Source organism: Vicia villosa, linkage group LG4 (assembly GCF_029867415.1).
Source record: "Vicia villosa cultivar HV-30 ecotype Madison, WI linkage group LG4, Vvil1.0, whole genome shotgun sequence".
Taxonomy (NCBI): domain Eukaryota; kingdom Viridiplantae; phylum Streptophyta; class Magnoliopsida; order Fabales; family Fabaceae; genus Vicia; species Vicia villosa.
The window spans coordinates 150,776,449-150,799,775 of NC_081183.1; the positions used below are offsets into that span (position 1 = coordinate 150,776,449).

At 31.1% G+C, this 23,327-nt stretch overlaps 1 protein-coding gene across 1 annotated transcript; it reads right to left on the bottom strand.

The window, feature by feature from the left end:
* Positions 1-16,911: 16,911 nt before the first annotated feature.
* LOC131595504 (uncharacterized) lies at positions 16,912-20,891 on the bottom strand. The gene is made up of 11 exons (XM_058867860.1): positions 20,582-20,891; positions 19,326-19,490; positions 19,123-19,241; positions 18,460-18,534; positions 18,175-18,268; positions 18,016-18,075; positions 17,844-17,909; positions 17,658-17,756; positions 17,529-17,573; positions 17,336-17,438; positions 16,912-17,223 (listed from the first exon to the last, which is right to left on the bottom strand). Exons 1-11 carry the CDS (start codon positions 20,702-20,704, stop codon positions 17,153-17,155), a joined length of 1,020 nt encoding a protein of 339 aa, XP_058723843.1. The 5' UTR covers positions 20,705-20,891; the 3' UTR covers positions 16,912-17,152.
* Between the last annotated feature and the right edge of the window lie 2,436 nt (positions 20,892-23,327).

Below are 23,327 nucleotides of genomic sequence, written 5' to 3' on the forward strand. Positions count from 1 at the left end.
CCTGTTCAGGAAAATCAAGATGATGTTCTCACATTGGATGATGCTGCTGGTAATGCTATCCCACTGAATGCTGGTAGTGAAGCTTCTTCTGGTGAACCCTCTCGTCTGGAGAAGACTTTGGAGGTTCTTCAACAGAATCAAGCTGCTCTAGCTTCTCGCTTGGATAAGCATGAAGACACTCATGAAGAGTTTAGGACTTTCATGAAGAAGCAAACTGAAAGCACTTCTGGGATTCACGACCTTCTGGCCAAGATCATGTCTAAACTAGGCTAGTCGTAGTCTTTTGAGTCTTAGTTGTCTCTTGTTCTTGCATCTGTTTTCTCTGCATCTCCTTCTGTATCTTCTGATAATTTTTCTGATGAAATCAATGAATATTATCTTCTTCTCTCATATTGTTTGTTTTTCATCTGAATCTTTTATGCTTTTTGATGTTATGACAAAAAGGGGGATAAAATGTGATAAATGACTTGATTAATTATATCAGTTGCTGGGAGTAAGTCTCCACATTTCTAACAGAATTTGCAAGTTCTATGTCCCTGAGATTTTTGCAGGATTGAAGACATTCTGAAAAAGCTCAACATGAGAAGCAAAAACATGAGGAAAAGCAATTCTATATAGAAACATGCTCATGGAATTTGAAGCAAGCTTAGCGCTGTGAAGCTTCAAGATCAGAAGCAAGAAGGAAGAATGTTTTGATATTCTCGTGGCAGAATATGCTCTAACACATTCTTATCCCTTATATGTTCTGATACATTTTATGCGTTCTGACACATACTATATGCTCTGATACATATCTTATATTCTGATTCATTCATGCTCTGACTTTTATCGTTTAGTTTGTTCTGAAACATTTCAGGATGTAGAGATGCTTTGATGATGCTCTGGTACATTCAACAATGTTCTGATACAATCTAGCATGCAATGATTCAAGAAAAAATTCAAAGCTCTGAAGCTGTCCTATGGAAGCAAGAAGCAGAAGCTCTGAATGTTCTGAAGTTCTAAGTATATGTGATCGTCTCATCTGAAATGGAAAATACTCACGGAAGTCCTTTATTTATAAATTTCTTCCAGTATTTATTTCAGGGGGAGATTATTCATCTCAGGGGGGGAGATTATTCATCTCAGGGGGAGATTGTTGATCTCAGGGGGGGACATATTCACACACTATGTTTATATGTGTCATACCCCAAAATTTGCCCATCCTATTTCTCTTGTTCAAACTCAGATCAAGGTACAAAGCTCAAAGACATCCCTCCTAAACAAAGGCTCAAGAAACTAGGGTTGGTGTTGTTCTGAAGAAAATACATGGATCAAAAGCTCCAAGGCATCTCATATGGTCTATGATATTCTAAACTACTTCCATGACAAAATTCAGGGCTCAACTCAAAAGATTGATCACTCAATTGCTCAGAAAGTCAATAGTCGGCCGATTTCACCTAAAAGTCAACTATGGTCAAAGTACAGTCAAAACTCCTGATTTTTTGTCAACATCCTTATTTTGAAGTATCATTCACCATTTGATCAAGTATTGATCATGGTTCATCAAGGAAAGATCAGAAATCAACAATTTCAAAAGTTTCTAAATTAGGGTTTTCATAGGAGAAAGTCAACTGAACTTTGACCAGCCATAACTCCCACATGGAACATCAGAAATTTCCCATCCAAAGCTCATTTTAAAGGAAATTGAATTCTCTACAACTTTGTCTCTCACATTCCAAGTCTAAAAATGCTTCGTTTGAGAGATATGGATCAAAAGATTATAGGTCCTTTTTGAAAGTCAACCAAAAGCAGTTGTTTTCAAAGCCAATATCATCAAGATAAATTCTTCAAATGGAAAAAAGCTTCTAAAGTGGCTTATAGAGGACATCTTGAGGTTTCCAAAAAGTCCTAGAACTCCTCCATGTCCAAAAAATTGAGAGAGATATGCCTTGTCAAAGTTGGTCGATTTTGATTGAAAAATGTGAAGCAAATGAGGGTTAAAATCAATATTTTTGCAAATGGGCTCATGGTTTTAAGACCCAATCTCCTTACTCTTGATATTGAGAGTCCACAATCCATTGGCCACGAAATTATTTGGCTTTAGTTAATTTTATGAGAATTTTTATTCATTTAAAAATCAATAAAATTAAGGAAAAGTCAAAGATTTATGAAAGAATTTGTCTTGAATCTAAACCCAATCAAATCCAATCAGATATCATGCCTCATAATCACTCCAAATTGGTGCAATTTAGAATTAAAGGTGATTGAATCAAATATTGGACAAGTTTAGTAAAAATCTCAAATCAAATTTTCTCAAATTGCAAATCAAGGATTCACATAGATTCAAGCCAATTTTATTAACCTATTTAATTCTCCTATAAGTACCTAATTGAACCAAACCCTGAGGACACGTTTTGCTGCAGCCAGGAACCTTGACAACACTTAAAAAACTCAAGAAAGGTAAAATTCGGATTAAGCTTTGTGGTTCGATTCAAGGAGTTTTAAGTGTTCAACAACCTTCCCAGGACGTGGTTGAAGCAATCCCAATCGATTTTCAGGCCTAAAGCATACAGAACAGTGAGTATCGAAGCACTCTTTGCCTCTCACGAATTCCAATTTGTTCTCATACATTCATCCATAATCAGGTTGTTTCGATTGCATATTATGAATGGTATGACTCTATAGAATGTATCTGGACTATTTTCTTTGAGTTTTAATGCAGGAATTATCATGTGCCATGGTTAGGGTTCCGAATTTTGAAATTAGGGATTCCAATTAGAAGCAATTTCAGGACAAATTAAGGGGCTCAGAAGACTCGTGGGTTTGTGTATGATCGATCTGGTTTATTTTTGTATGTTCGTTGATGGTTATTTGCAGGTTTTAATGGTGGAGGTCTATGGCAGCGCTTAAGAGCCGTAGCCAAAAGCGTGGGCTTTTTCAGAATCACCCCAATGAAGAAGGTGACCTGCGCGCGCCATCTTTTACATTTTGAATTTTTTTAATTATTATTTTTGTTATATAATATTCAGGGGATCATTTGTTTACAACAAGCATAGTTGGCTCGAGTGGTAAAAGGCACACTTGCAAGCTGAGGGACCTGGGTTCGATCCCCAGGCTCACCAATTTATTTTTACCAATTACATGATCAAAGATCCAGTGTTCCCAGCCCGTCAACGTGCATGGTAAGCCTCAACACTCCAGCCATCAAGATCTCTCTTATCTCAGATCCAACGCACGCCAAGTTGCATGCCCACCATGGACTCTCAGATGCGCATCACACTAGATGACAGCTAAGTTTTTTTAATCTTTTTATTATTATTACTTTCTTTGTTTTATGTTATTTGTTTGTTTTATTTTGATAATTTCTTTTTAAAAAATCCTTTTAATTAGAACTATCATTTCTAAAATTTTCTTTTTTTCATAAAAACATTAAAATACAAAAAATATTTATTTTATTTGTTAATGATAATTTTATTATAAAAATTTTATTAATTGTTTAAAAATACTTATTAGGATTAGGAAATTTAATCGAAACCTTATTTTCACCGATTTAATTAATTGGATTGAAAACCAACAATTAATTCGTTTTATTTATTCTATTAACCATGGCTAACTTGTACCCTAATTAGGATTTACGAAGATCACACCTACACTGAAATTTTCTCTTATTGTGCAGTTTTTCAGGGTAATCACCAGACACCTTCCGACTATGCGCCTCGCCTATTACGAAGCTAAGTCTCGATTTTGTTATTTTGTTTAAATATTTGTTTGCCTTATAAAATTGTTATTAGGGTTTGTCCGCGAAACTCAATGACTCTCTGCACTCACTTCCTTTTCTGTCTGTCTTTGCCAATTTTTCAGGGTTAACTTCGAGGCTACCTCTGATTACGAGCCATATCAGATCAAAAGCTAAGTTCTATTCCATTTGAATTTTTATTTTGCTTTATTTTTATCAGATTAAAGTAGCCTCGACTGTTAGTGAATCGATAATGCACTCACCCTTGGTTTTCTATTTTTCTTTTCCTAACTTTCAGGGTTAGCCAACCGCCCAAGCTCAATAGTCGGTAACCCTAAAACCTATCTGATTTCTTTAATTATTACTTGAGTTAGATCTATTATTCCTCTTTCCCCCATTCCCATAATGTTTTTGTATCTGTTTCGAGGTTGTATTGTTTGGCCTTGAAGGCACTTAATACTGTTTATATTTATGCATGGTTAGTAATTCTAAGGAGTGATAACTCTGAATTCAATTAGCATCACCTAATTACAAGATAACTTATTATGAATTTGATCACGTGATTGTTGCACCCACGCACCTTTTATGGTACCCCTCTTGTTGCCTGTTGCCTGTTGCCTTGTGTTTTAATGCAGAATAGCCAAAGTCCCTCGAATACGAGGATACCTCAGCGATGTTGCCCTCGGTTCATTCAAAGGTCATAAGTCCCTAATGATGCTGCCTTCGATTCTCCAAATATGACCTTGTCCCTCGAGTTTGCCTACGAAGCGCTGAGGTATCCTCTGGTTGCCTAACAAAGATAGCTATTTTGATCCTTCCCTTAGACTACCTGCCCCTCTATGGAATGGGACAGTCTTATGGCGAACGATAATTCGACGACCCTTCAACCTCCAAATCAAAGGACTTCCTTACCCTCCTATGGTATGAATAGCCCTGAAAGGCTAAAAGAACATTTTTCATCTAACCAGGTAATTTGCCCCTAATTGCTTTGCTCTGGTTTAAAATCTTTTTCTACCCTTTTCTCAAAAACTTTCAAAAAGCTACGCTTATTTACAAGCTAAAGTCTTATTTCTTTTCTACACTTTTTCTTTCAAAAGAGCAAAGCAATTAAGAGCCCATGGATAACCATGGATGCAAAGGGTGCCTTACACCTTCCCTTTGTATAAATTACCCCCCGAACTCAAAATTTCTTTTAAAAGGTTTTTCCTGTTCTTTTAGCCTTTCTATTTAATTTGGATAAATTAAAAGTCGGTGGCGACTCTTGCTTACCGCACATTTCAATAAAGTCAGTTCACCGTATTACAATATGCTTATGCTATAACTGTGTAATTGTCTTTACCCGTCTGATATTCTGATTGCAAATTCATATCATTTATATATGTTTTTGTCATCATCAAAAAGGGGGAGATTGTTAGAACAAGATTTGTTCTGATCAATATTCTTAGTTTTGATGATAACAATGTATATGAATTTTGTTTGAGATAATGTGGTACTCTAATCCTATGTAATTTCCATTTCAAGAAATATATAAAGAGTATGCATAAAATCAGCGCAAGAAGCACTGACTCAGAAGGTTCAACATGCAACATCAGAACATGGTCTGGCAAGACATCAGAAGATGGTTAAGCTGAATCAGAACATGGTCTATTGAAGCATCAGAAGAACTTGAGATCAGAAGCAGAAGCACTAAAGTTCTCATGGTATCACGCTAGAAGCACTTCAAGGTCAGAAGACAAGAAGATGCTCTGTACCAAGCTGCTATGACTCTGATATATTCAAACGTTGTATCTACAAAGATCAGATCAGAAGCAAGTACAAGATGGCAGGCTACACTGACTGACAAAATGAACGTTAGAAGCTATTAAAGGCAAAGTCAGTTAAAGCAGGAAAAGCAAGGCTCGAGGTAGTTGACAAAAGAGTGAAACATAAAATGCAATGTTGTACGGATCACGCAACGCATTAAATGCTCCCAACGGTCATCTTCTCAAACGCCTATAAATAGAAGTTCTGATGAGAAGCTAAAAACAACACTTTGCGCAAACATACAGAAACGCAGTCAAATTCAAAAGCTCTCAAACTTCATCTTCAACCTCACTTCATTACTATTGTAATATTTTAGTGAGATTAAGCTTAAACTTTAAGAGAAACATCACAGTTGTGATTATAGCTTTTAAGAAGCATTGTATAACTCTTGTAAGAATTTGTTTACATTCATTTGTAAAGAACTCGAGGAGATCAAGTTGTGATCGGATTCTCTAGAAAATCTTAGAGGGTATCTAAGCATTGTGTTCCTAGAGTGATCAGGTTGTGATCAGAATACTCTAGAAGACTTAGAGGGTATCTAAGTGAAAAACCATTGTAATCTTGTGTGATTAGTGGATTAAATCCTCAGGTGAGGTAAATCACTCTAAGGGGGTGGACTGGAGTAGTTTCGTTAACAACGAACCAAGATAAAAATATTGTGTTCATTGTTTTTATCTTAAGAGTTTTTAAAGTCACACTTATTCAAACCCCCCATTTCTAAGTGTTTTTCTATCCTTCAATATATGTGACTCGAACTAGGAATATAGAATCAAAATCCAAATTTTGCTTCCAAACTTTGATTCGAGTCAAGCATCTTCATGACTCGAGTCAAACTTCTCTGATCTGAGTCATGCTTTATTGTGATTTGAATCAAATTCAAAGAAGCAAAACATAATAGGGGTAACAAACGGGCATGCCCGTCCCGCAAAAGTTCGCAAAAAAAAGGGATGGCATAGTTAAGGGTGCGGGCATAAAATATTGAGTCGTCCCGCAAAAAATGAGGGCAGTGCGGAGAATGCCAACGGACTAAAAATATAAAATTTTATGTAAATATCTGTAATCGCCAAAGCCCCTAAAAAATGGGGCAGAACAAAACGGATATATTAGAGGTAGCGGGCCTAAAACTTTAACCCGCCCCGCAAAAAAATACGGGCAAAACATGCATGCTCTACGGATTGGACCCATATTGCCACCCATACTCAAAAAAATCGTACAAAGACAAACACAAAATTACTTTATTGAACTTTTTAACGAATACACATTCTATTTTAAATATCAACAGTTTTGTTTTATCGAATTTATTTTTTTGAATGCGTATTTTATCAAACTTTAATTGAAAAATAGTTAAATGCGCCCTAAGATGTAGGTTACTAAAATAAATCTTCATAAGAAGTTTGCTAAACTATGCTCACTTTTCTTTTAGAAGGTATGTTTTAGCAACATGCATCTTAAAATGTATTTAATTATTTTTTATTGGCTTAAATAGTTTTGTGGTCCCTCTATAAGGGAGCAAGTATTTGAATAATGTTGCAATGTTATAAACAAAAAGAAAGCTTGGTCTAGTGAATAATGAGCATTATTTTTGTAATATAATTTTAACGTCAAGGACCAACGCCAATAAAAAAAGTGAGACATAGGGTCTCAGACAAAAAAAATTACATTGACCAAATTCAAAAACTCGTTAAGTTACAGAAATCAAAAGACTATTTAAGCCTTCTTATTTTATCTACTATTACTTATATTTTATTTTATCTCAAATCAAATAATCATACTAAATTATAATTTAAAAGTTCTTCTATCAATTTTTTTTTTAAATCTCTAGTTTGTCTTCATTTTATTTCAACTTAATTATATAATTATGTAACCACTCTCCACTTTTTTTTATTTAATTATATTATATATAATTATGTAATATCTTTCTTCACTTTCTTTTTACTTATTTTTTTATTTAAATATATTATATTTAATTATGTAATCAATCACCCCTTCTTTTTATTTATATTTTAAAATTAGTGTTGATTTAATCTTTAATATTTGATGAACGTGAGATATAATTTTATCAATTAATTCATTCACTAAACTAACTAGCTCATGATTAAATATAGGATCATGAGGAAAGATGGGAAAAAAATATATACTCTATGATTTAATATGGGGTCATTGGGATAGATGGAAAAAATTCTACGCTCCCTGGTTTAATATGGGATTATTGGGTTAAATGGAAAAAAATCAATTATTTTTAACCTCTATAATTTGGAGATTTTGAGTAAATACTAAAAAAAATACATTAAATTACACCAACACTTTGATTAATTTTTTATAAATTAAATATTTTTCAGCCACCTCGAATCTAGGTCAATAATCAATTAGATGGGTCAGTTTGTTGTGTTATTATAGCGATACTATAAAATAGTAGTGAAATGCTTAATATGAAAAACTAATAAAATATCTTGTAAAACCAAAAATATCTAAAAACATATATCCAAAAATCAGTTATATAACAATTATCAAATGATTAAAATAATAAATAAAATGTAATTAATGATACGGAGTTGATTGTTTTGTGTAGCATGTCATATCTACTCAATGCATGGTGAACAAATGGAGTTGAGATCCTCTCCATTTTTTCAAAGAAATGGAAAGTGCAATTACCAATGTTTGCATTGTAAAAATATCAAAGTATATAAAATATATGTCACACTTATAAATAATATAAATGTATTATTCTCCAAAACTTTAGTAATGGCAATCTCCATTATTTCTTTTGAGAAATGGAGAGGATCTCTACTCGAACAGATGATCCAACTTGAAGTCTCGCAACTTTCTAAGACAAGAGATGAATGAACTCCTATAAGAAGTACTCATATTGTTTTGGTGAAAATATTCAACAAGTTTGAACATTTGAACAAAGACTTCATTTATTAATTCCTCATATTGCTTTGAGTTAAAAGGTAGTGCACTGACAGTGTAAAATAGTTTTACATTATAGGGAGTCATGAATGTGTCATGTCATTAAAGTTTTTTTAAATAAAAAAATATTTTAATTAGATGCATGGTGGTGATTGGTTGACAGTGTAAAAATATTTACACTGTCAATGCATGACCCATTTTCTCTATTGCTTTTTCCATTAATATGTTATTTTCTTTTCTTTTTTTATTCGTCCATGTTTTCTTCTTCTAATATTTTAAATTGAGACTAAGGTTTCTCATAATATAAAAATACTTTAGTGTTATTATTGTTTCTCTATTAATATGAAATGTTAAAAGATTAATGGTATAACATTATTTTATAATTTTTTTATTCAATGTTATAAAATATTATGTTATTATAATTTTATTGATGTTTTTATGCACATTGTTATTAAATAGTTAAATAAAATAATTTATTTATATTTTAAATTAGAAACATAAAAAAACATCTATGTAACACAATTTCATTTAGTATTTTTTTTCTTATTATTTTTTTCTCCTTAATTACATTATTTATTGTTAAATAAAATATAATAAATTGTCATTAACTTATTTTTTAAATTATAATTTTTTATTTATTCAATTTAATAAAATGAAATAATTCAATTTTTTTATCCTTTTCGGTGTTTCTATTTCTTACTTTTGTTTTATTTCTTTATTTATTATTCTTTCCTTTTTTATTTGTCATAGTTTGTCTACTTTTTATTTATTTTTAATTTTAAATTCTATTATTTCTCTATATAAGATTAGTTGATTCGTAAAATATTTATTTGTTTCGTAATATATTTTATTAGTGTTTATATAGGAATTTTTGTTTATATTTTTACATTTTGCATATATATATATATATATATATATATATATATATATATATATATATATATATATATATATATATATATATATATATATATATATATATATATATATATATATATATATATATATATATATATATATATATATATATATATATATATATATATATATATATATATATATATATATATATTTAAAATTGTTGATATTTTTTTATAAAAAACACAATCATAATATGATGTGCTTTCATTGTTTTTTTAAATATATATTTATTAATAGTAATTCAATAAAATTTATCCGTTCATCGATAAATGATCGGTAAATAAAATATTTTTATTATTTTGAATTGGTTCTCGAATATTTTAAAACTCACAATCTTAATCTTAATTAATGTTCCTTTCATTTTAATTAGTTACTGTATCTTATTAAAGGGGAGATTCTTGAAAGTTTTTATCAAGAATAAAAAACATGTTTTTAAAAAATATTAGTCAATGATTTATTCTATTCCGGTTTGACTTGGTCTTTGAAAAAAAACTGTAATCCTTTCTTTCTTACTTAAGGTTGTACTTTATTTTTTTAAGAGGTAAGCTATCCTATTGAATTTTACGAGGATATCTAATCAAACATCTTACTGGTGTAAGTATTGTGGTTCACATCACATACCAAAGAGAATGTCTAATTCAAATGTATCATTCAACTATACAGAAGACCTTTCGACTTGTGGTTGGATATTGTTCATCTTAACAGACAACAATTGCAGTAGGCGAATAGTAAAACGGTTATTTAATTTGGTACCACCCTCTAGCCCTTATAGTAGTATTAGCGGCAGTGTCTTAACATTTTAAAGGAATGTCAAAAAAAAACTATTTTTTAAATACAATATTATTTAAATACAATTGCAATGTTTTTTATATGGCACCATTGCATATTTCGCTCGGATCATTGGTACTGAGAGACTCAGATCATTGGTCCTGAGAGCAAAGGCAGTACCAACCATTGACCATGAGAAAGTCCCAACAAAGATTGTATCAACTATTGACCCTGAGACACCTGCTAGTCAGCAAAGTTTGACACCTATGTAGTTATGATTTTCATTTAATTAATTAATATATTTTTGTTATCTAAAATTACAAAATAAAATATTAAATATAAATAAATAATTTGTAGCAACTAAACATTATAAAAAGATAATTTTTTATTATTCAGAATTCCAAACTTCATAAGTCTGGCTTTTGTAACTAATCGATCATGGCACGCAAGCCACATTGTAAACATAGCACGAGGCCTTGCTTCATTATCATACATCAGATTCCTCCATTCCACAGGCTGAGTGTTGCTGAGCAATCCATGATAGATCCTTTTTTTTCCTAAAGTTATCAGTGTTGATCATGTCCTTCCAAGCTTGCATATCCCCCACAGTTTCTCTTTGTTTGAGGATGGCTTTCAACATCCAAGAACATGTGCTTCTTACTGGTGCTTCCATAACCTGATCAGTCTTCATGTAATAGGTGTGAACCCACCTAACCCAAAGGCTTTCTCTTTTTCTACAAAGGTCCCACAGAAGTTTACTCAAGCAAGCTTTATTCCATCTCTCCAAATCAACCACATTAAGCCCTCCTTGATTCTTTGGTTCAAAAATCTTGCTCCAAGCAATCGCGGATCTTCTAGAATATTCTTCCTTTCCAGACCATAAAAAATTCCTGCATAAACTTTCCAGTCTTTTAGTGATGCCTTTAGGAAGGGGTATATACATTGGATTCAATACACTACGCCAAATTTAAGCTGTAGCAGCGCAGCTACTAAAGCGCTTTTAGCAAAAGCGCTCTCGTAGGGCTCGCTAAAAACAAAATTAATAAACAAGGGAAAATGATGCAAAAAAAAACGCTCTGGTAGGGGGGGTTATGAGAGCGCTTTCAAAAAGCGCTCTGGTAGGGGGGGTATGAGAGCGCTCTGGTAGGGGGGTTATGAAAGCGCTTTTAAAAGCGCTCTTATAGGGTGGGTGCTACGAAAGCGCTTTTGGGATAAAAGCGCTCTGGTAGGGGGTGTTATTAAAGCGCTTTTGAAAAGCGCTCTGGTAGCCCATTTAAAAAATTATATATTTTACAAACACACGCGTTTTGTTTCAGATCCAAAACACGCGAACCTTCTTCTTCCTTTCGTTGCTCCGCCGTCCTCACTCCCTCTCCAGCCTTCAACCGATTCCGCCACCGCCTTCCTCACTCCATCGCCACCCTTCAACCATCTCTTCTCTGTTCAGGTTAGGGTTTTGTGCCGGAAATTTTCCTTTTTTTCATTGTTTGCTTTCAAAAATACAAAATTTTATTTAGGGTTATAGTTAATATTATTGGGGCTTTTTTAATTTATCAGTGATTTAGGTTTTATCAGTGTGATTTAGAGTATTGAAGACAAAGTTTGTTAGGTTTTTATCAGTGATTTAGAGTATTGAAGACATGTATCAAGTAAGTAGAAGATGTTATTGATAATGAGACCTACAAGGGATTATATTTATTAGTGTGATTTAGAGTATTGAAGACAAAGTTTGTTAGGTTTTTATGCAGAAAAAAAAACTCAAGTAATTTGTTTTTGGAATAAAAGTTTCATTAGATCCGTGAAGTTAGTATTTACATCTATAGATGTTTTATCTATAGTTTTATACACTTTTTAATTTAGTATGAATTGATTTAAAGGGCCTCCAGGATTGATCGCTTTTTACATGATCTTTTCTGGACATAAAGCATAGGACTTTTTGTTTTATTAGCCACTATTACGAGTTCCAATGTGGAACGTGTTGAGAACATTCATTTCTAGGGAACTTTTGAACTCTTTTAGCTTTCACATTCTAATTTTTTTTTCAATATAATGTATCTGGAAATTAACATTCTACTTTTAACTCGCCATAGATGACAATCATAAAATAAATTGAGCTATTAAACTTTTATAAATGACAAACTAATCATTTTAAATGACAATCTGAGCTATTAAACTTTTATAAAGCGCTTTTGTTAGGTTTTTATCAGTGATTTAGAGTATTGAAGACATGTATCAAGTAAGTAGAAGATGTTATTGATAATGAGACCTACAAGGGATATCTGTTTCATCAACTTTTACATGATTCAAGATTTTCTATATGTAGTTAGTAATAATCACGTTTTTCTATTGTAGGTTGAGCTTCAAACAGTGGATGGACTGGTAAAGGATAGAACACAATGTGCCCCTGCCGATTATGTTCCACAGAATATGAATCAAGTAATTGTACCCCGAAGTCTTCTGTGGCAGGATCCTTCGGGGTACAGTTATTTGATTCATATTCTGTGACACAATACAACTTGGATAGAAATGAGGCGATGCAGGTTAAGTCCAACAAAACCTTCAAATTTCTAGTCCAACAACCCCTTCTCATTATTGCAACATTTATTGATTGAGTAAACATACACCCCTAGCTTACACCAACACCGTAATTTTCTACATACAAGGTATACAATTCATTTTTTATTAATTTATTCTATCTTAATTTCTGTGCACAAGTATCTATCTGTGTTAAAATATACGGTGTAATATACAAGTGTAGGAAAATAAGTGTAGATATAGCATAGCTCAAAGATGAAGGAAAACGCTGAAGGGTAAGTAGTAGTAACTAGTTGTCATGTATTATTTGTCATAGAAATTAATATTCAACTTTTATTTGTGTCTAATTTTTCCTGTCAATTGGTTGTGAACTTTACATTAATTGTTGTTGCAGAGAAACTTCTTATATTGCTAAGAGATAGTAGAAAGCTCACAAGGATACTGAGCTCTTTTGATCAATTTGGTAACAACTTCTCAAATTCTGTAATTGTTTGACATGCTGTTGGTTGAGTTTCTAATAGTGTTCCTATCAATAACATGTAGCTAATGTTGTTCTTGAGGGTGTCTGTGACAGGATTATTGTTAGTGATCTATATTGCTTTATCCCTCTGGGCTATATGACGTGGCTGTGTTAAATTTAAGGTAAACTTTATGTACAAAATTTGTTGAACTAATTTACAATAAATGATATTCCATTCCATGTATTCAAGTTAGATATATAAAGTCCTAAATATTAATAAATTAATTTGTATTTATTGATATATTTAATTTGATTATTCTTTTTACACGACATATATATATATATATATATATATATATATATATATATATATATATATATATATATATATATATATATATATACTCGTTCTACTCTTTACCTTCTTATTTTAGAGCCTTTATATAATAATAATCTTATTTTGATTATATTATTTTTATTTTGCAGATTGTGAAGATTTTCAGTCATTTGAAGATGTTCAGACTTTGCAGGACTAGGACCGATTTAGTTGATTTAGTTGTTTAGGGATGATTTTCTTATTGTTATAATGTCATGTGAATTGGTTTAGTTGTTTTCATGTTAGAAATATGTGAATCAGTGTATATATATTTTGGATTAATTACAATGGTATAATTATAATGCATGTTTAGTATATAATCGAAATCGCTTCTTTGTTGAAATAATGAGATTACTGAAATAATGGGATTACGATTGTAAATTATAGGTTTATGGGATAACAATGGTAAATTACAGGTTCATGAAAGAATGCTGCCATAAATGCAGGTTTAGAAATTATAAAAATAATAGGTTTATAAAAAAAAACATAAAAAATAAAATAAAAAACGCAACCTACGAAAGCGCTTTTGGAAAAGCGCTCTTATAGGGGGGCTATCAGAGCGCTTTTTCCAGAAAAAGCGCTCTAATAGGGGGGATACCAGAGCGCTTTTTCCAGAAAAGCGCTCTTATAGGGGGGTCTACCAGAGCGCTTTTAGAAGCGCTTTTGTTACCTACGCCAGCGCTGGCTTTCACAGCGCTTTAAAGCGCTTTTAAAGCCCAAAATAAGCGCTTTCGTAGGCCTTCCGTGTTGTAGTGATAATTAACAGTGCTAAAAATCACACTGTTAATCAATTGTAACCTACCAGAATAACCCAGCAACTGAGCTGACCAATGGCTGATCCTTTTACCTATTTTATCCATTTATCCACCAGACACATACAGTCCTTATTAGACATCCTTTTGCTTTCCAAAGGAATGCCCAGATACTTTACAGGTAATCTGCCAATACCAAATCCTGTAATTGCAGGTGAGGAAGATCTGAATCATTTACTATTTGACTGCTATGTAACAAAGGACATATGGAGGGAGGTTTTGAGATGGCAGCAGCTGGACCATACCCCTCTAAGATGGGAACAAGAGATAAATTGGGTAGTTCACAAGTGCAAGTGTAAGAGTTGGAAACAGAAGCTGCTCAAGACTGCTTTTGCTGAGACCATTTATGCTTGCTGGATTTATAGGAATGAAACTGTATATAGTATAAATGATAGGGATAAGGAGAGGTATAGGAAAATACCTAGTGAGATTATAGAAAAGATTGTGCATAGAATATGGAGGAACCAAATCTTAGAGGAAGGATTGCTCCTTTCCTTCTATGAGTTGGGTATAGGTTTTTGTTTGTAGTTTTGTGTTGGACCCTTTGGGTCGCATTTGTGTGTATATCTTCCAAAAAAAATTATAAAAATAAAAATAAAAAAACTTATTTAATTATTTGCTAAAATAATAATAAATGTCATGTAGATTCTCAATATGAATTTACTAAAAAAATTGTTACTATGAAATTGATCTATTGGAAAAGCATATAGGTAAAAAATGTGACAACTTTCTTTTTGAGTTGACAAAAGCATTTTCACCTGACTCTTATATTTTCTGGATGGAATTTACCTAATTGCTACTTTTTAATAATAACTCACCTAATCACTATTAGTATCAAAGCAATGTTATTGATTTATGCCTTTAATTTTTATCTTTTCTTCTTGATGGAATTCACCTAATTGCTACTTTTTAATAATAACACACTTAATCACTATTAGTATCAAAGCAATGTTATTTGTTTATGCCTTTAATTTTTATTTTTTTTTTGGTTTGTAGACTATGTGGTAACAACTACCAGAAACTCACATACACAACCCTGAGTAAGGGTGTGCATGGGTCATAAACCAAACCAAATTGAATTAGATATATAGTTCAGTTTGGTTTTTAAAACCACTTTAATAAAACCGGTTTATCTTTTAAAAATTGGTTTAAATTTGAATTGGTTCGGTTTATAACCGGTTCATATCAAAAACCGGTTTTTAGTTGGACCAGTTTTAAAACCAAAACTTTCTCAGAAGTTGGTTTCATTAAAACTCAGTTTTCTCAAATTTTTCTTAAATCCATTTATGAAATCTTATATTTACGAAATTCAATCAATAATAGTTTGATTTTAGTAATAACAGAGTCTATAGAAATAATAAGAATTGTCGAGAAACATAAATCTAAATGCACTGTGATTTTGAAAATCTAAATGTTTTAACCAGACAATTGAACTTTTTTTAAATGCATAGAAATTACAATAGTTCAGCAAAATATTAAATTGAATTAATAATTAATAATTCTGAAATAAATATGTTAAGAAATTATCTTAGATTTTAATTGAGGGAATCAGATATGAATTAGTGTATAATAAAATTGTTTTACTTTACTCTGTTGCTTATTATCTTGGCTATTTTTAAAAATTTTACATGCTAGAAATTAAGAGAGGATTAACGAAGACCACTAACAAAAATGGTGACAATGCACTAATATGCAGTTAAGTGTTGTCTTAATATTTATATTGATAATCATTGACAATGAATCAGAGACAAGGAAAATAGCACATTGGTTAACCACAATGAAGCACGGACACGATACGAGTATCGGATACGATACGTATCCGATACGGCGATACGTTACTAATTGAATAATACAAGATACGATACGTTTAAGATACGCATATAAAGATTAAAATAAAATATTTAATTAAATTATAGTCTAACAAAACCACTCTCATAATAGAACTTTCATTACATAACTATATTACTAAAAAAATATTAAATCTAAGATATTGGTATAGTATCAATGTTGGAAAATGTTAGTCATATAAATAGCCACTAATAATAGCCACTAATGATCAATATTATTGGAATTGAAGACTTAGCACAGTTATTATTAATAGTTATTGGCTATTAGTTTTATGATAACGTACAACTATTGCCTAATATAATATGCCTAATAGGAAGTCCCAACTAATGATGAATTTAATTAAATAAGATATTAAAAATTGATAAAAAAAAATTATTGGAATATAAATATTAGGAAAGAATTAAATAGGGAAATAAATAATGACTATTAAAAAATAAAAAAATAAATGAAGAGTCATTAAAAAAATAAAATCTGCAAAAAAAATTGAAGATCACGTATCGGGACGTATCGGAAGCGTATCGCAACCGTATCGGATTTTTTTTTTTTTTATTTTAAAAAAAAAAAATCGGATACTCCTTCGATACGTATCGGCAGCGTATCGGAGCGTATCGGCGTATCGGAGCGTATCGGATACGATACGACCGGGATTTTGAAGTATCGGTGCTTCATAGGTTAACCATTTATATATTGGTTTTCAAAAATGGGTATTGGTTTTTTTTGGTTTTAATGAAATGGATCTGGATCAGTTTTAAACAAAATAATATGGACTTTTGAAATCGGTGCACTGAATTTTTGAAATTAGTTTTTGTAAATCAGTTTTTTTACACACCCCTAACCCTGAGTACCAGGGTTCAAAACTTAAATCCAACCTAACAATACCAATCTATGCCTTTCATTTAGTTTGTATTACAATTTACAATACCAAAAAAAAAAAAAATGGTGTCTTTTCCACAAACTCATTAATTGCTCACAAACACCAATATGAAATCCTTGCAACAAATTTCTTATACAGATATTCTTTCAATTTCCTTGATGATAAACTCCTTTTCCTCCTCAAATTGCTCATCTTCTGAACCTGAAAACCGAAAAAAAGGTCTAGATTAGTTACTCAAAAGAAAATTTAATTTCAACTATTGAGAAGAATACTATGTAATTGTATGTTTTAAATCAACTAAAAACATAATAACCTTTTCCTGGCGATAGGTTATGAAGCAATCCTAGCAGCTTCTCCCGGTTCTTCCCGAGAATAATTTTCACATCTCGAGGCTTATTAGGATTAGCGACAAAAATCTGGATAAACATGTGATAAGAATAAATAAAACAAAGATCGAAATGTACACATGTGTCGATTAACTTGAGAACGTGAAGGGGGAAAATCACCTTGAAAATGTGAAAAGCTGATAACTGAATGTTTTTACTTGAATCCTGCTCAACCATGTAAGCATATTAATTAATCACCTGGAAAAAGAAGAGTATCGCACAATGACACAGGATTAAGAGGAGTTATACCGTCAACAATGTCATCATGACTTTCAAATAACGAACTTCTAAGATGTAGCGCTTCATTATCTGAGCATTGGGAGATTCCAAAAGAAAATCCGAGAGAAGCTAAAATCCATATAAATTTAATTGTTAAAATAAAAAATATGATCGGAAAGTAAAAATGTTTTAAAATGTTAGCAGAACAGAACAGACCTTTATAGACTGCCTCCTTGTGACGTAATTGGGAGACGTCAAGAGGTTCTCGTATTGATCAAAGAACTGAGAAGAAGAAGTCCTATTAGAAAAACATAATTGTTTCTCAAGCAGCATTTTGTGCTGCCTTGATATGTTCAAATAAGATAAGCATGCCAAGGAGGGCGCAAACCTCATCATAGTGAGCCGTCAAAAATTCAGCGACCACATTTCCATGTTTAGTGAGAAGGTCCTGCAAAGCAAGCATATTCAAAAGAGATGTATGAAATAGCTGTAGGCAAACAGCAAGGTAAGTCATTACAAAACTTAAAGAGGCGAGGAAGAATCTGACCTTAAATGTAGAAAATGCATCGGATGATACATCAAAGTTAGGCAACTCTACAAATTTAAAGAACAACGCAAAGCTTGCAGATTCCAATATGTATCTGAAAACATCCAAAATGTCAGAAAGTTAAAACACTGCAACTGACTTTACCATTTTCTGTTGACAAAAATGCACATCAAAATCTTGGCAGAATCAATGTGAGCTTACGAAGAAGATATCATAGCGATTTAAAAGAATAGGAACAGAAAAATTAAGGAAAATAGCATCTAATGACAACCGAAAATATCTTACTTTGCAAGATTTGGAAATTTGATGCACTCCCGCAACATTATGCCAGAGCTCAATGCAATTTCTTTGTTATCATAGCTGCTCGGAAATAAATACATAGATGTCAGCAACTACTTAAACTAATCACATAAATCACATAGCACTAGACAATTGTCTACTTACATATACATGTTAATATTCTAGGTGTAAATTTCTATGAAGCAGAGACTCCGACACGGACACTGGGACACAACACGGACACTAACCACATTTCCGACACTGATCTGACTTTTCCGAGTAATGTATAAAAAATAAAACAAGATAATAATATATAGTAACATTGACAAAAAGCATGTCAAATTTAACAAGACATTTAACACAGAAACAACTCATTATTCTATCATGTATCAGTACATTATGTTATTGTTTGATCAATGTCGCCGACTCAACCTAGTCGGATAAGGTTTGGTTGTTGTTAAACTGCCATAAAATGTCTCCCATGACTCTTGGCATAATTTTCAGTTCTTTGAAAATTGGATAAACAATTTTATAGCATAAACAGAATGACAGTGCCCGGTAATTTTGTGATATCAGTTTGAAAAACTAAAAACAACTATGAATGCAATTAGTGATGATAGTGTTTCCACATTAAAAGAGCAAAAAAAGGTGACGGAGTAAGAATCTTACTATACAACAAGAACGTCTAGTAATTCAAAGTGTTGTTCAATGTATTCTACACAGCAATCATTTGAGTCAACCTTTTGTTTCAATAATATGGACCAGCAGTGAACTAAATCCTTTCTAGCCTGTAACAAAATTCAAGCACCAACAATGAGAAATCAATTAACTCGACTGCATGCATATGATAGTGTTCTGTATCAGAATCTTACTTCCCATCCAAGTATAGGCAGATTGTGAATTACGAGAGTAAGAACTCCCTCCTTGCAGATTTCCTCCACAAGCTGTGAAACCTGGTCCAAATTCGGTTCTGATTCCCCATCTCCAGAAAGCATAGTTCTCATTGTAACAAAATTCTTTTCAACTTCCTCTAAAGCCTAAAAAATGTATCAACAAACATCAAATAATTTTAAACAATTTTCTTCTCGTAAACATAAATATGTACAACAATTGGAACATAGTGAAAGATAAAACAATCTGATATGGAGCAAACTCTCTGACACAACCCTCTTAAATGATTAACCTGCCTTATGAAACAGTTGTTTGCAATTGCATCCCACTGTAACATGAAACTCCGATTATATTAGTGTTACTTTTGACTGTGCTATGTTAACTAGAAAGAGTGTTAACTTCGCAAGTTCGTATTCTACAACCATCACATGTACCATTACCGGAGACGACCACAACAAAACAAAGTAATAGAAGTTGAAACCTCAATGCTCTGTAGAGTAAACTAGAAAACTAGTCCTTGTGTTTGAAAGAACACTCAAGCTAACCCTTGACATTATGATTATTTCAAAAAAGTCCCCGACTCTATTAAAATGTCAAGTTGATCCCTATATATAACTCCTTACTATCAATTAAGTCAACTTATTATGCAACTTACTATCAATTTGGTCCCTATATTTAACCACTTACTATCAATTTAGTCGCTAACACTAGTATCGAATGATTAATATGAGTAAAATTTGACAGAGTCTAGGACCCTTATGAAATATTCATACTCTCAAGGTACACACCTCTCAAGATACACACCCACAACCAATACTAACATGAGCGTTAGAGTGTTAGCAGATACACCTCCATATCCAATAGCCATCAAGCTAACATCCAACCACCGTCGCCGTAGCGAACATGAGTTCTAGATCAGAGCATATGCATAAAGGACCTTTTTATATAGAGAGAATTACAGTGGTAGAAGTACATAACCAGCAAATTTCCATCAGAAAGCTTTCATGAGTTAAATTCAGTGACAATTGTTCCTCCGACAAAACAAGTAAATTAAAATAACAAGAATGAATTAAAAAATAATATCTTTATAACACAAAACACACTAAAACAATAAAAAAATCAAAACTTAAGGCATACCCATGTTTCAAGAAAGAAAATTTAACTGAAAAAACTGAGACCCATATAGAGCAATTGAAAATTGAGAACAAGGGATGATGGTAAATCTCAGGAGGGTTACCTTCTCAAGGGCTTTAACTTCAACAACGGTTTTGGTATCGAGTGCGACGAGACTCTCTTTGATAGACTTGACCACTTCCTGCGGCGTTTTAGGCCTGGAAACCTTAAAGAACGAAAACGACATGATGGTACGAGGATGATGATCGCCTCCTGATGATGCAGTTTGGTTTGATTTCAAATACTGATCATCGTAATTATGATCTATGAGGTTACCATTATCATCAATAATGATGATGAACAACAACCAGATAGCAATAGCATCCAAGTGCAAGAAAGGAAAGGGGGTTATTTTTCTTCTTTCTGTACTCTTTTGATTTCTTTTCCTTATTTGTTTTTTAGCTTTTTACCATTTCACATTTTTTAAATATAATTTATTTTGTATATAGAAAGAAACAATTTTCAAAATTATTTTTATTATTAACATTAATATTAGAAACAAAAAATGAAATTACTTTTTATCAATAAATAATAAATATAAAGTAAGGTGAAAATTAATATGAAGATTTTATTAAAATTGTAAAGTAATTTATAAATTACTTTTTTTACTAAAGAATTCTTTAATTGTAAAGTAATTTATAAATTATTTTTTTAAATAAATTATATTTTTTAAATAAATTACATTTCACTCCTAAACTCTAATTCTTTTAACAAAAATAAAAATGGAACATCAAATTAATCAAATTATAGTAAATCAAAGTAATTGAAAAACCTCAATTGCACTACTTTAATTTACTATAATTTGATGTTCCATTTTTGTTAAAAAAATTGAAATTTAGGAGTGAAATGTAATTGATTTTAAAATATAACAGAATGTTCATGAACCTTTCGTAGTTTACTACTCTATTATCAAAATCTTCGGGGGATATAGCTACGGAAGATTTCATGAACTTAATTAATTTTGAATTTTTTCAATTAATTTGAGATTTTTTTTTATGCATCTACGAAAAAGACCAAATTTTTTTAAGAAAATGTATTTTTGGAATTACATCTACAAAGTATATGGACAATTTTGACAACTCACATGGTGGATTAGAGATACAAGAGGGGTGTAAGAGTATCTCAATCATTTACACTAAAATATACTTAAATAATATTTACTTTTTTTTCATTCTCATCTTCTATTACATTAATGTCATATATTCATTTTCTTAAAATTGACATCTGACATTCATTTTTAACATTTATCAATTAAATTATAATTAAATATTACATACATTCATTCTATCTCTCAATTAAAATTTCAAAATTCCCTTTCAATTCTTTTTCTCACCTTTCTCACTTTTATTTTAGTTTTTTTCTTTCTATTTATTTATTAGGTTTAAATGAACTTTTGATCTCCCTATATTAATTTTACTTTTTACGGTCCATGTCATTTGACATGTTTTTTAATGACATTTCACCTCAAGATTTGTCCAATCACATGTCACATCATTAAAATCAATTAATTCTAAATTTTTAATTTGAAATAGAGGTTAAATGTAGTGCATTGACAGTGAAAAAAGTTTTACACTGTCATCCAATAGAAACAAATCGTTTTGCCATGTCATATAAACTTCTTAAAAGTTACAGTCTAATTTGTCCTAATTCATGGTCGTGATTGGTTGACAACGTAAATTTTTTTTACACCTGCCAATACATCACCCATTTTCTCTTTGAAATATATACATTTAACTTTTTAGAAAAATTAATTCTGAATATTTAATGATGTGGCATAAGAAGAAGGCATACAGGTCATATTTAATCAATATTTTAATTTTAGTTATTTTTAATTTTACATAATATTTTAATTCAAATAATAATTTTATTGAGAAATTTTAAAAGGACAAAACTTATGAATCCCATAAAAATATGAATCCTAATTAAAACCAATCCAGCCATCTTGATATTCCTCCTTGAAATCTAGTTTTACAATAGTTGAAGTTGCACAAACGATGGTTGTTGTAGCTGCATTTGCGGTAGTGCAGGTGAATAATATGTTGTAGGAAAAACAAATACAGTTGACCTTGAAGTCTTCGCCAGAAAAGTTCGTTGAGTTGCTGTAACATTTTTTGGAAGTTAAATTTTCTAAAATTAATATAGGGAAATCAAAAGTGTATTTAAGTCTATTTATATAATTGTTTTTATTTTATAATTAAATAATTTATTTTAGTCTTAATTGCAATTTTGGTTCCTCTATTATCTATTTTTTTAGGTTTTGGTCCCCCTACTTTAAAATCCGGAATTTTAGTCCCTATATTTTAGTTTTTTTAGATTTTGGTCCCCTGCAAATCCGAAGACAATTTTAAATGAAGGGGACTAAAATTCTCAAAAAACTAAAATAAAGGGACTAAAATTCCGGATTTTAAAATAGGGGGACCAAAGCCTACAAAAATGAATAATAGGGGACCAAAATTGCAATTAAGCCTTTATTTTAAATTTATATCAGCATATAAATACATTTTATATTGTATCAAATAAAATTTTTATTTCACGGATCATTATCATCATAATACATATTTTATTTAATCAACGATTACTTTAATTTAAAAGATAAAATCATTATTTTTAAATATCAAATATTTATTTTTCTTTCATTTCACAGATCTAATTTTTCTCTTTATATTTTAATATGATTGAGTTTATATAATTATTGTTTATTTTAAAATAAATAATTAATTTCAACTTTAAATATGTATTAAAATATATTTTAAATCGTATCAAATAAATTTAGAGAAAAGGGGTGATGCACTGACAGTGTAAAAAAGTTT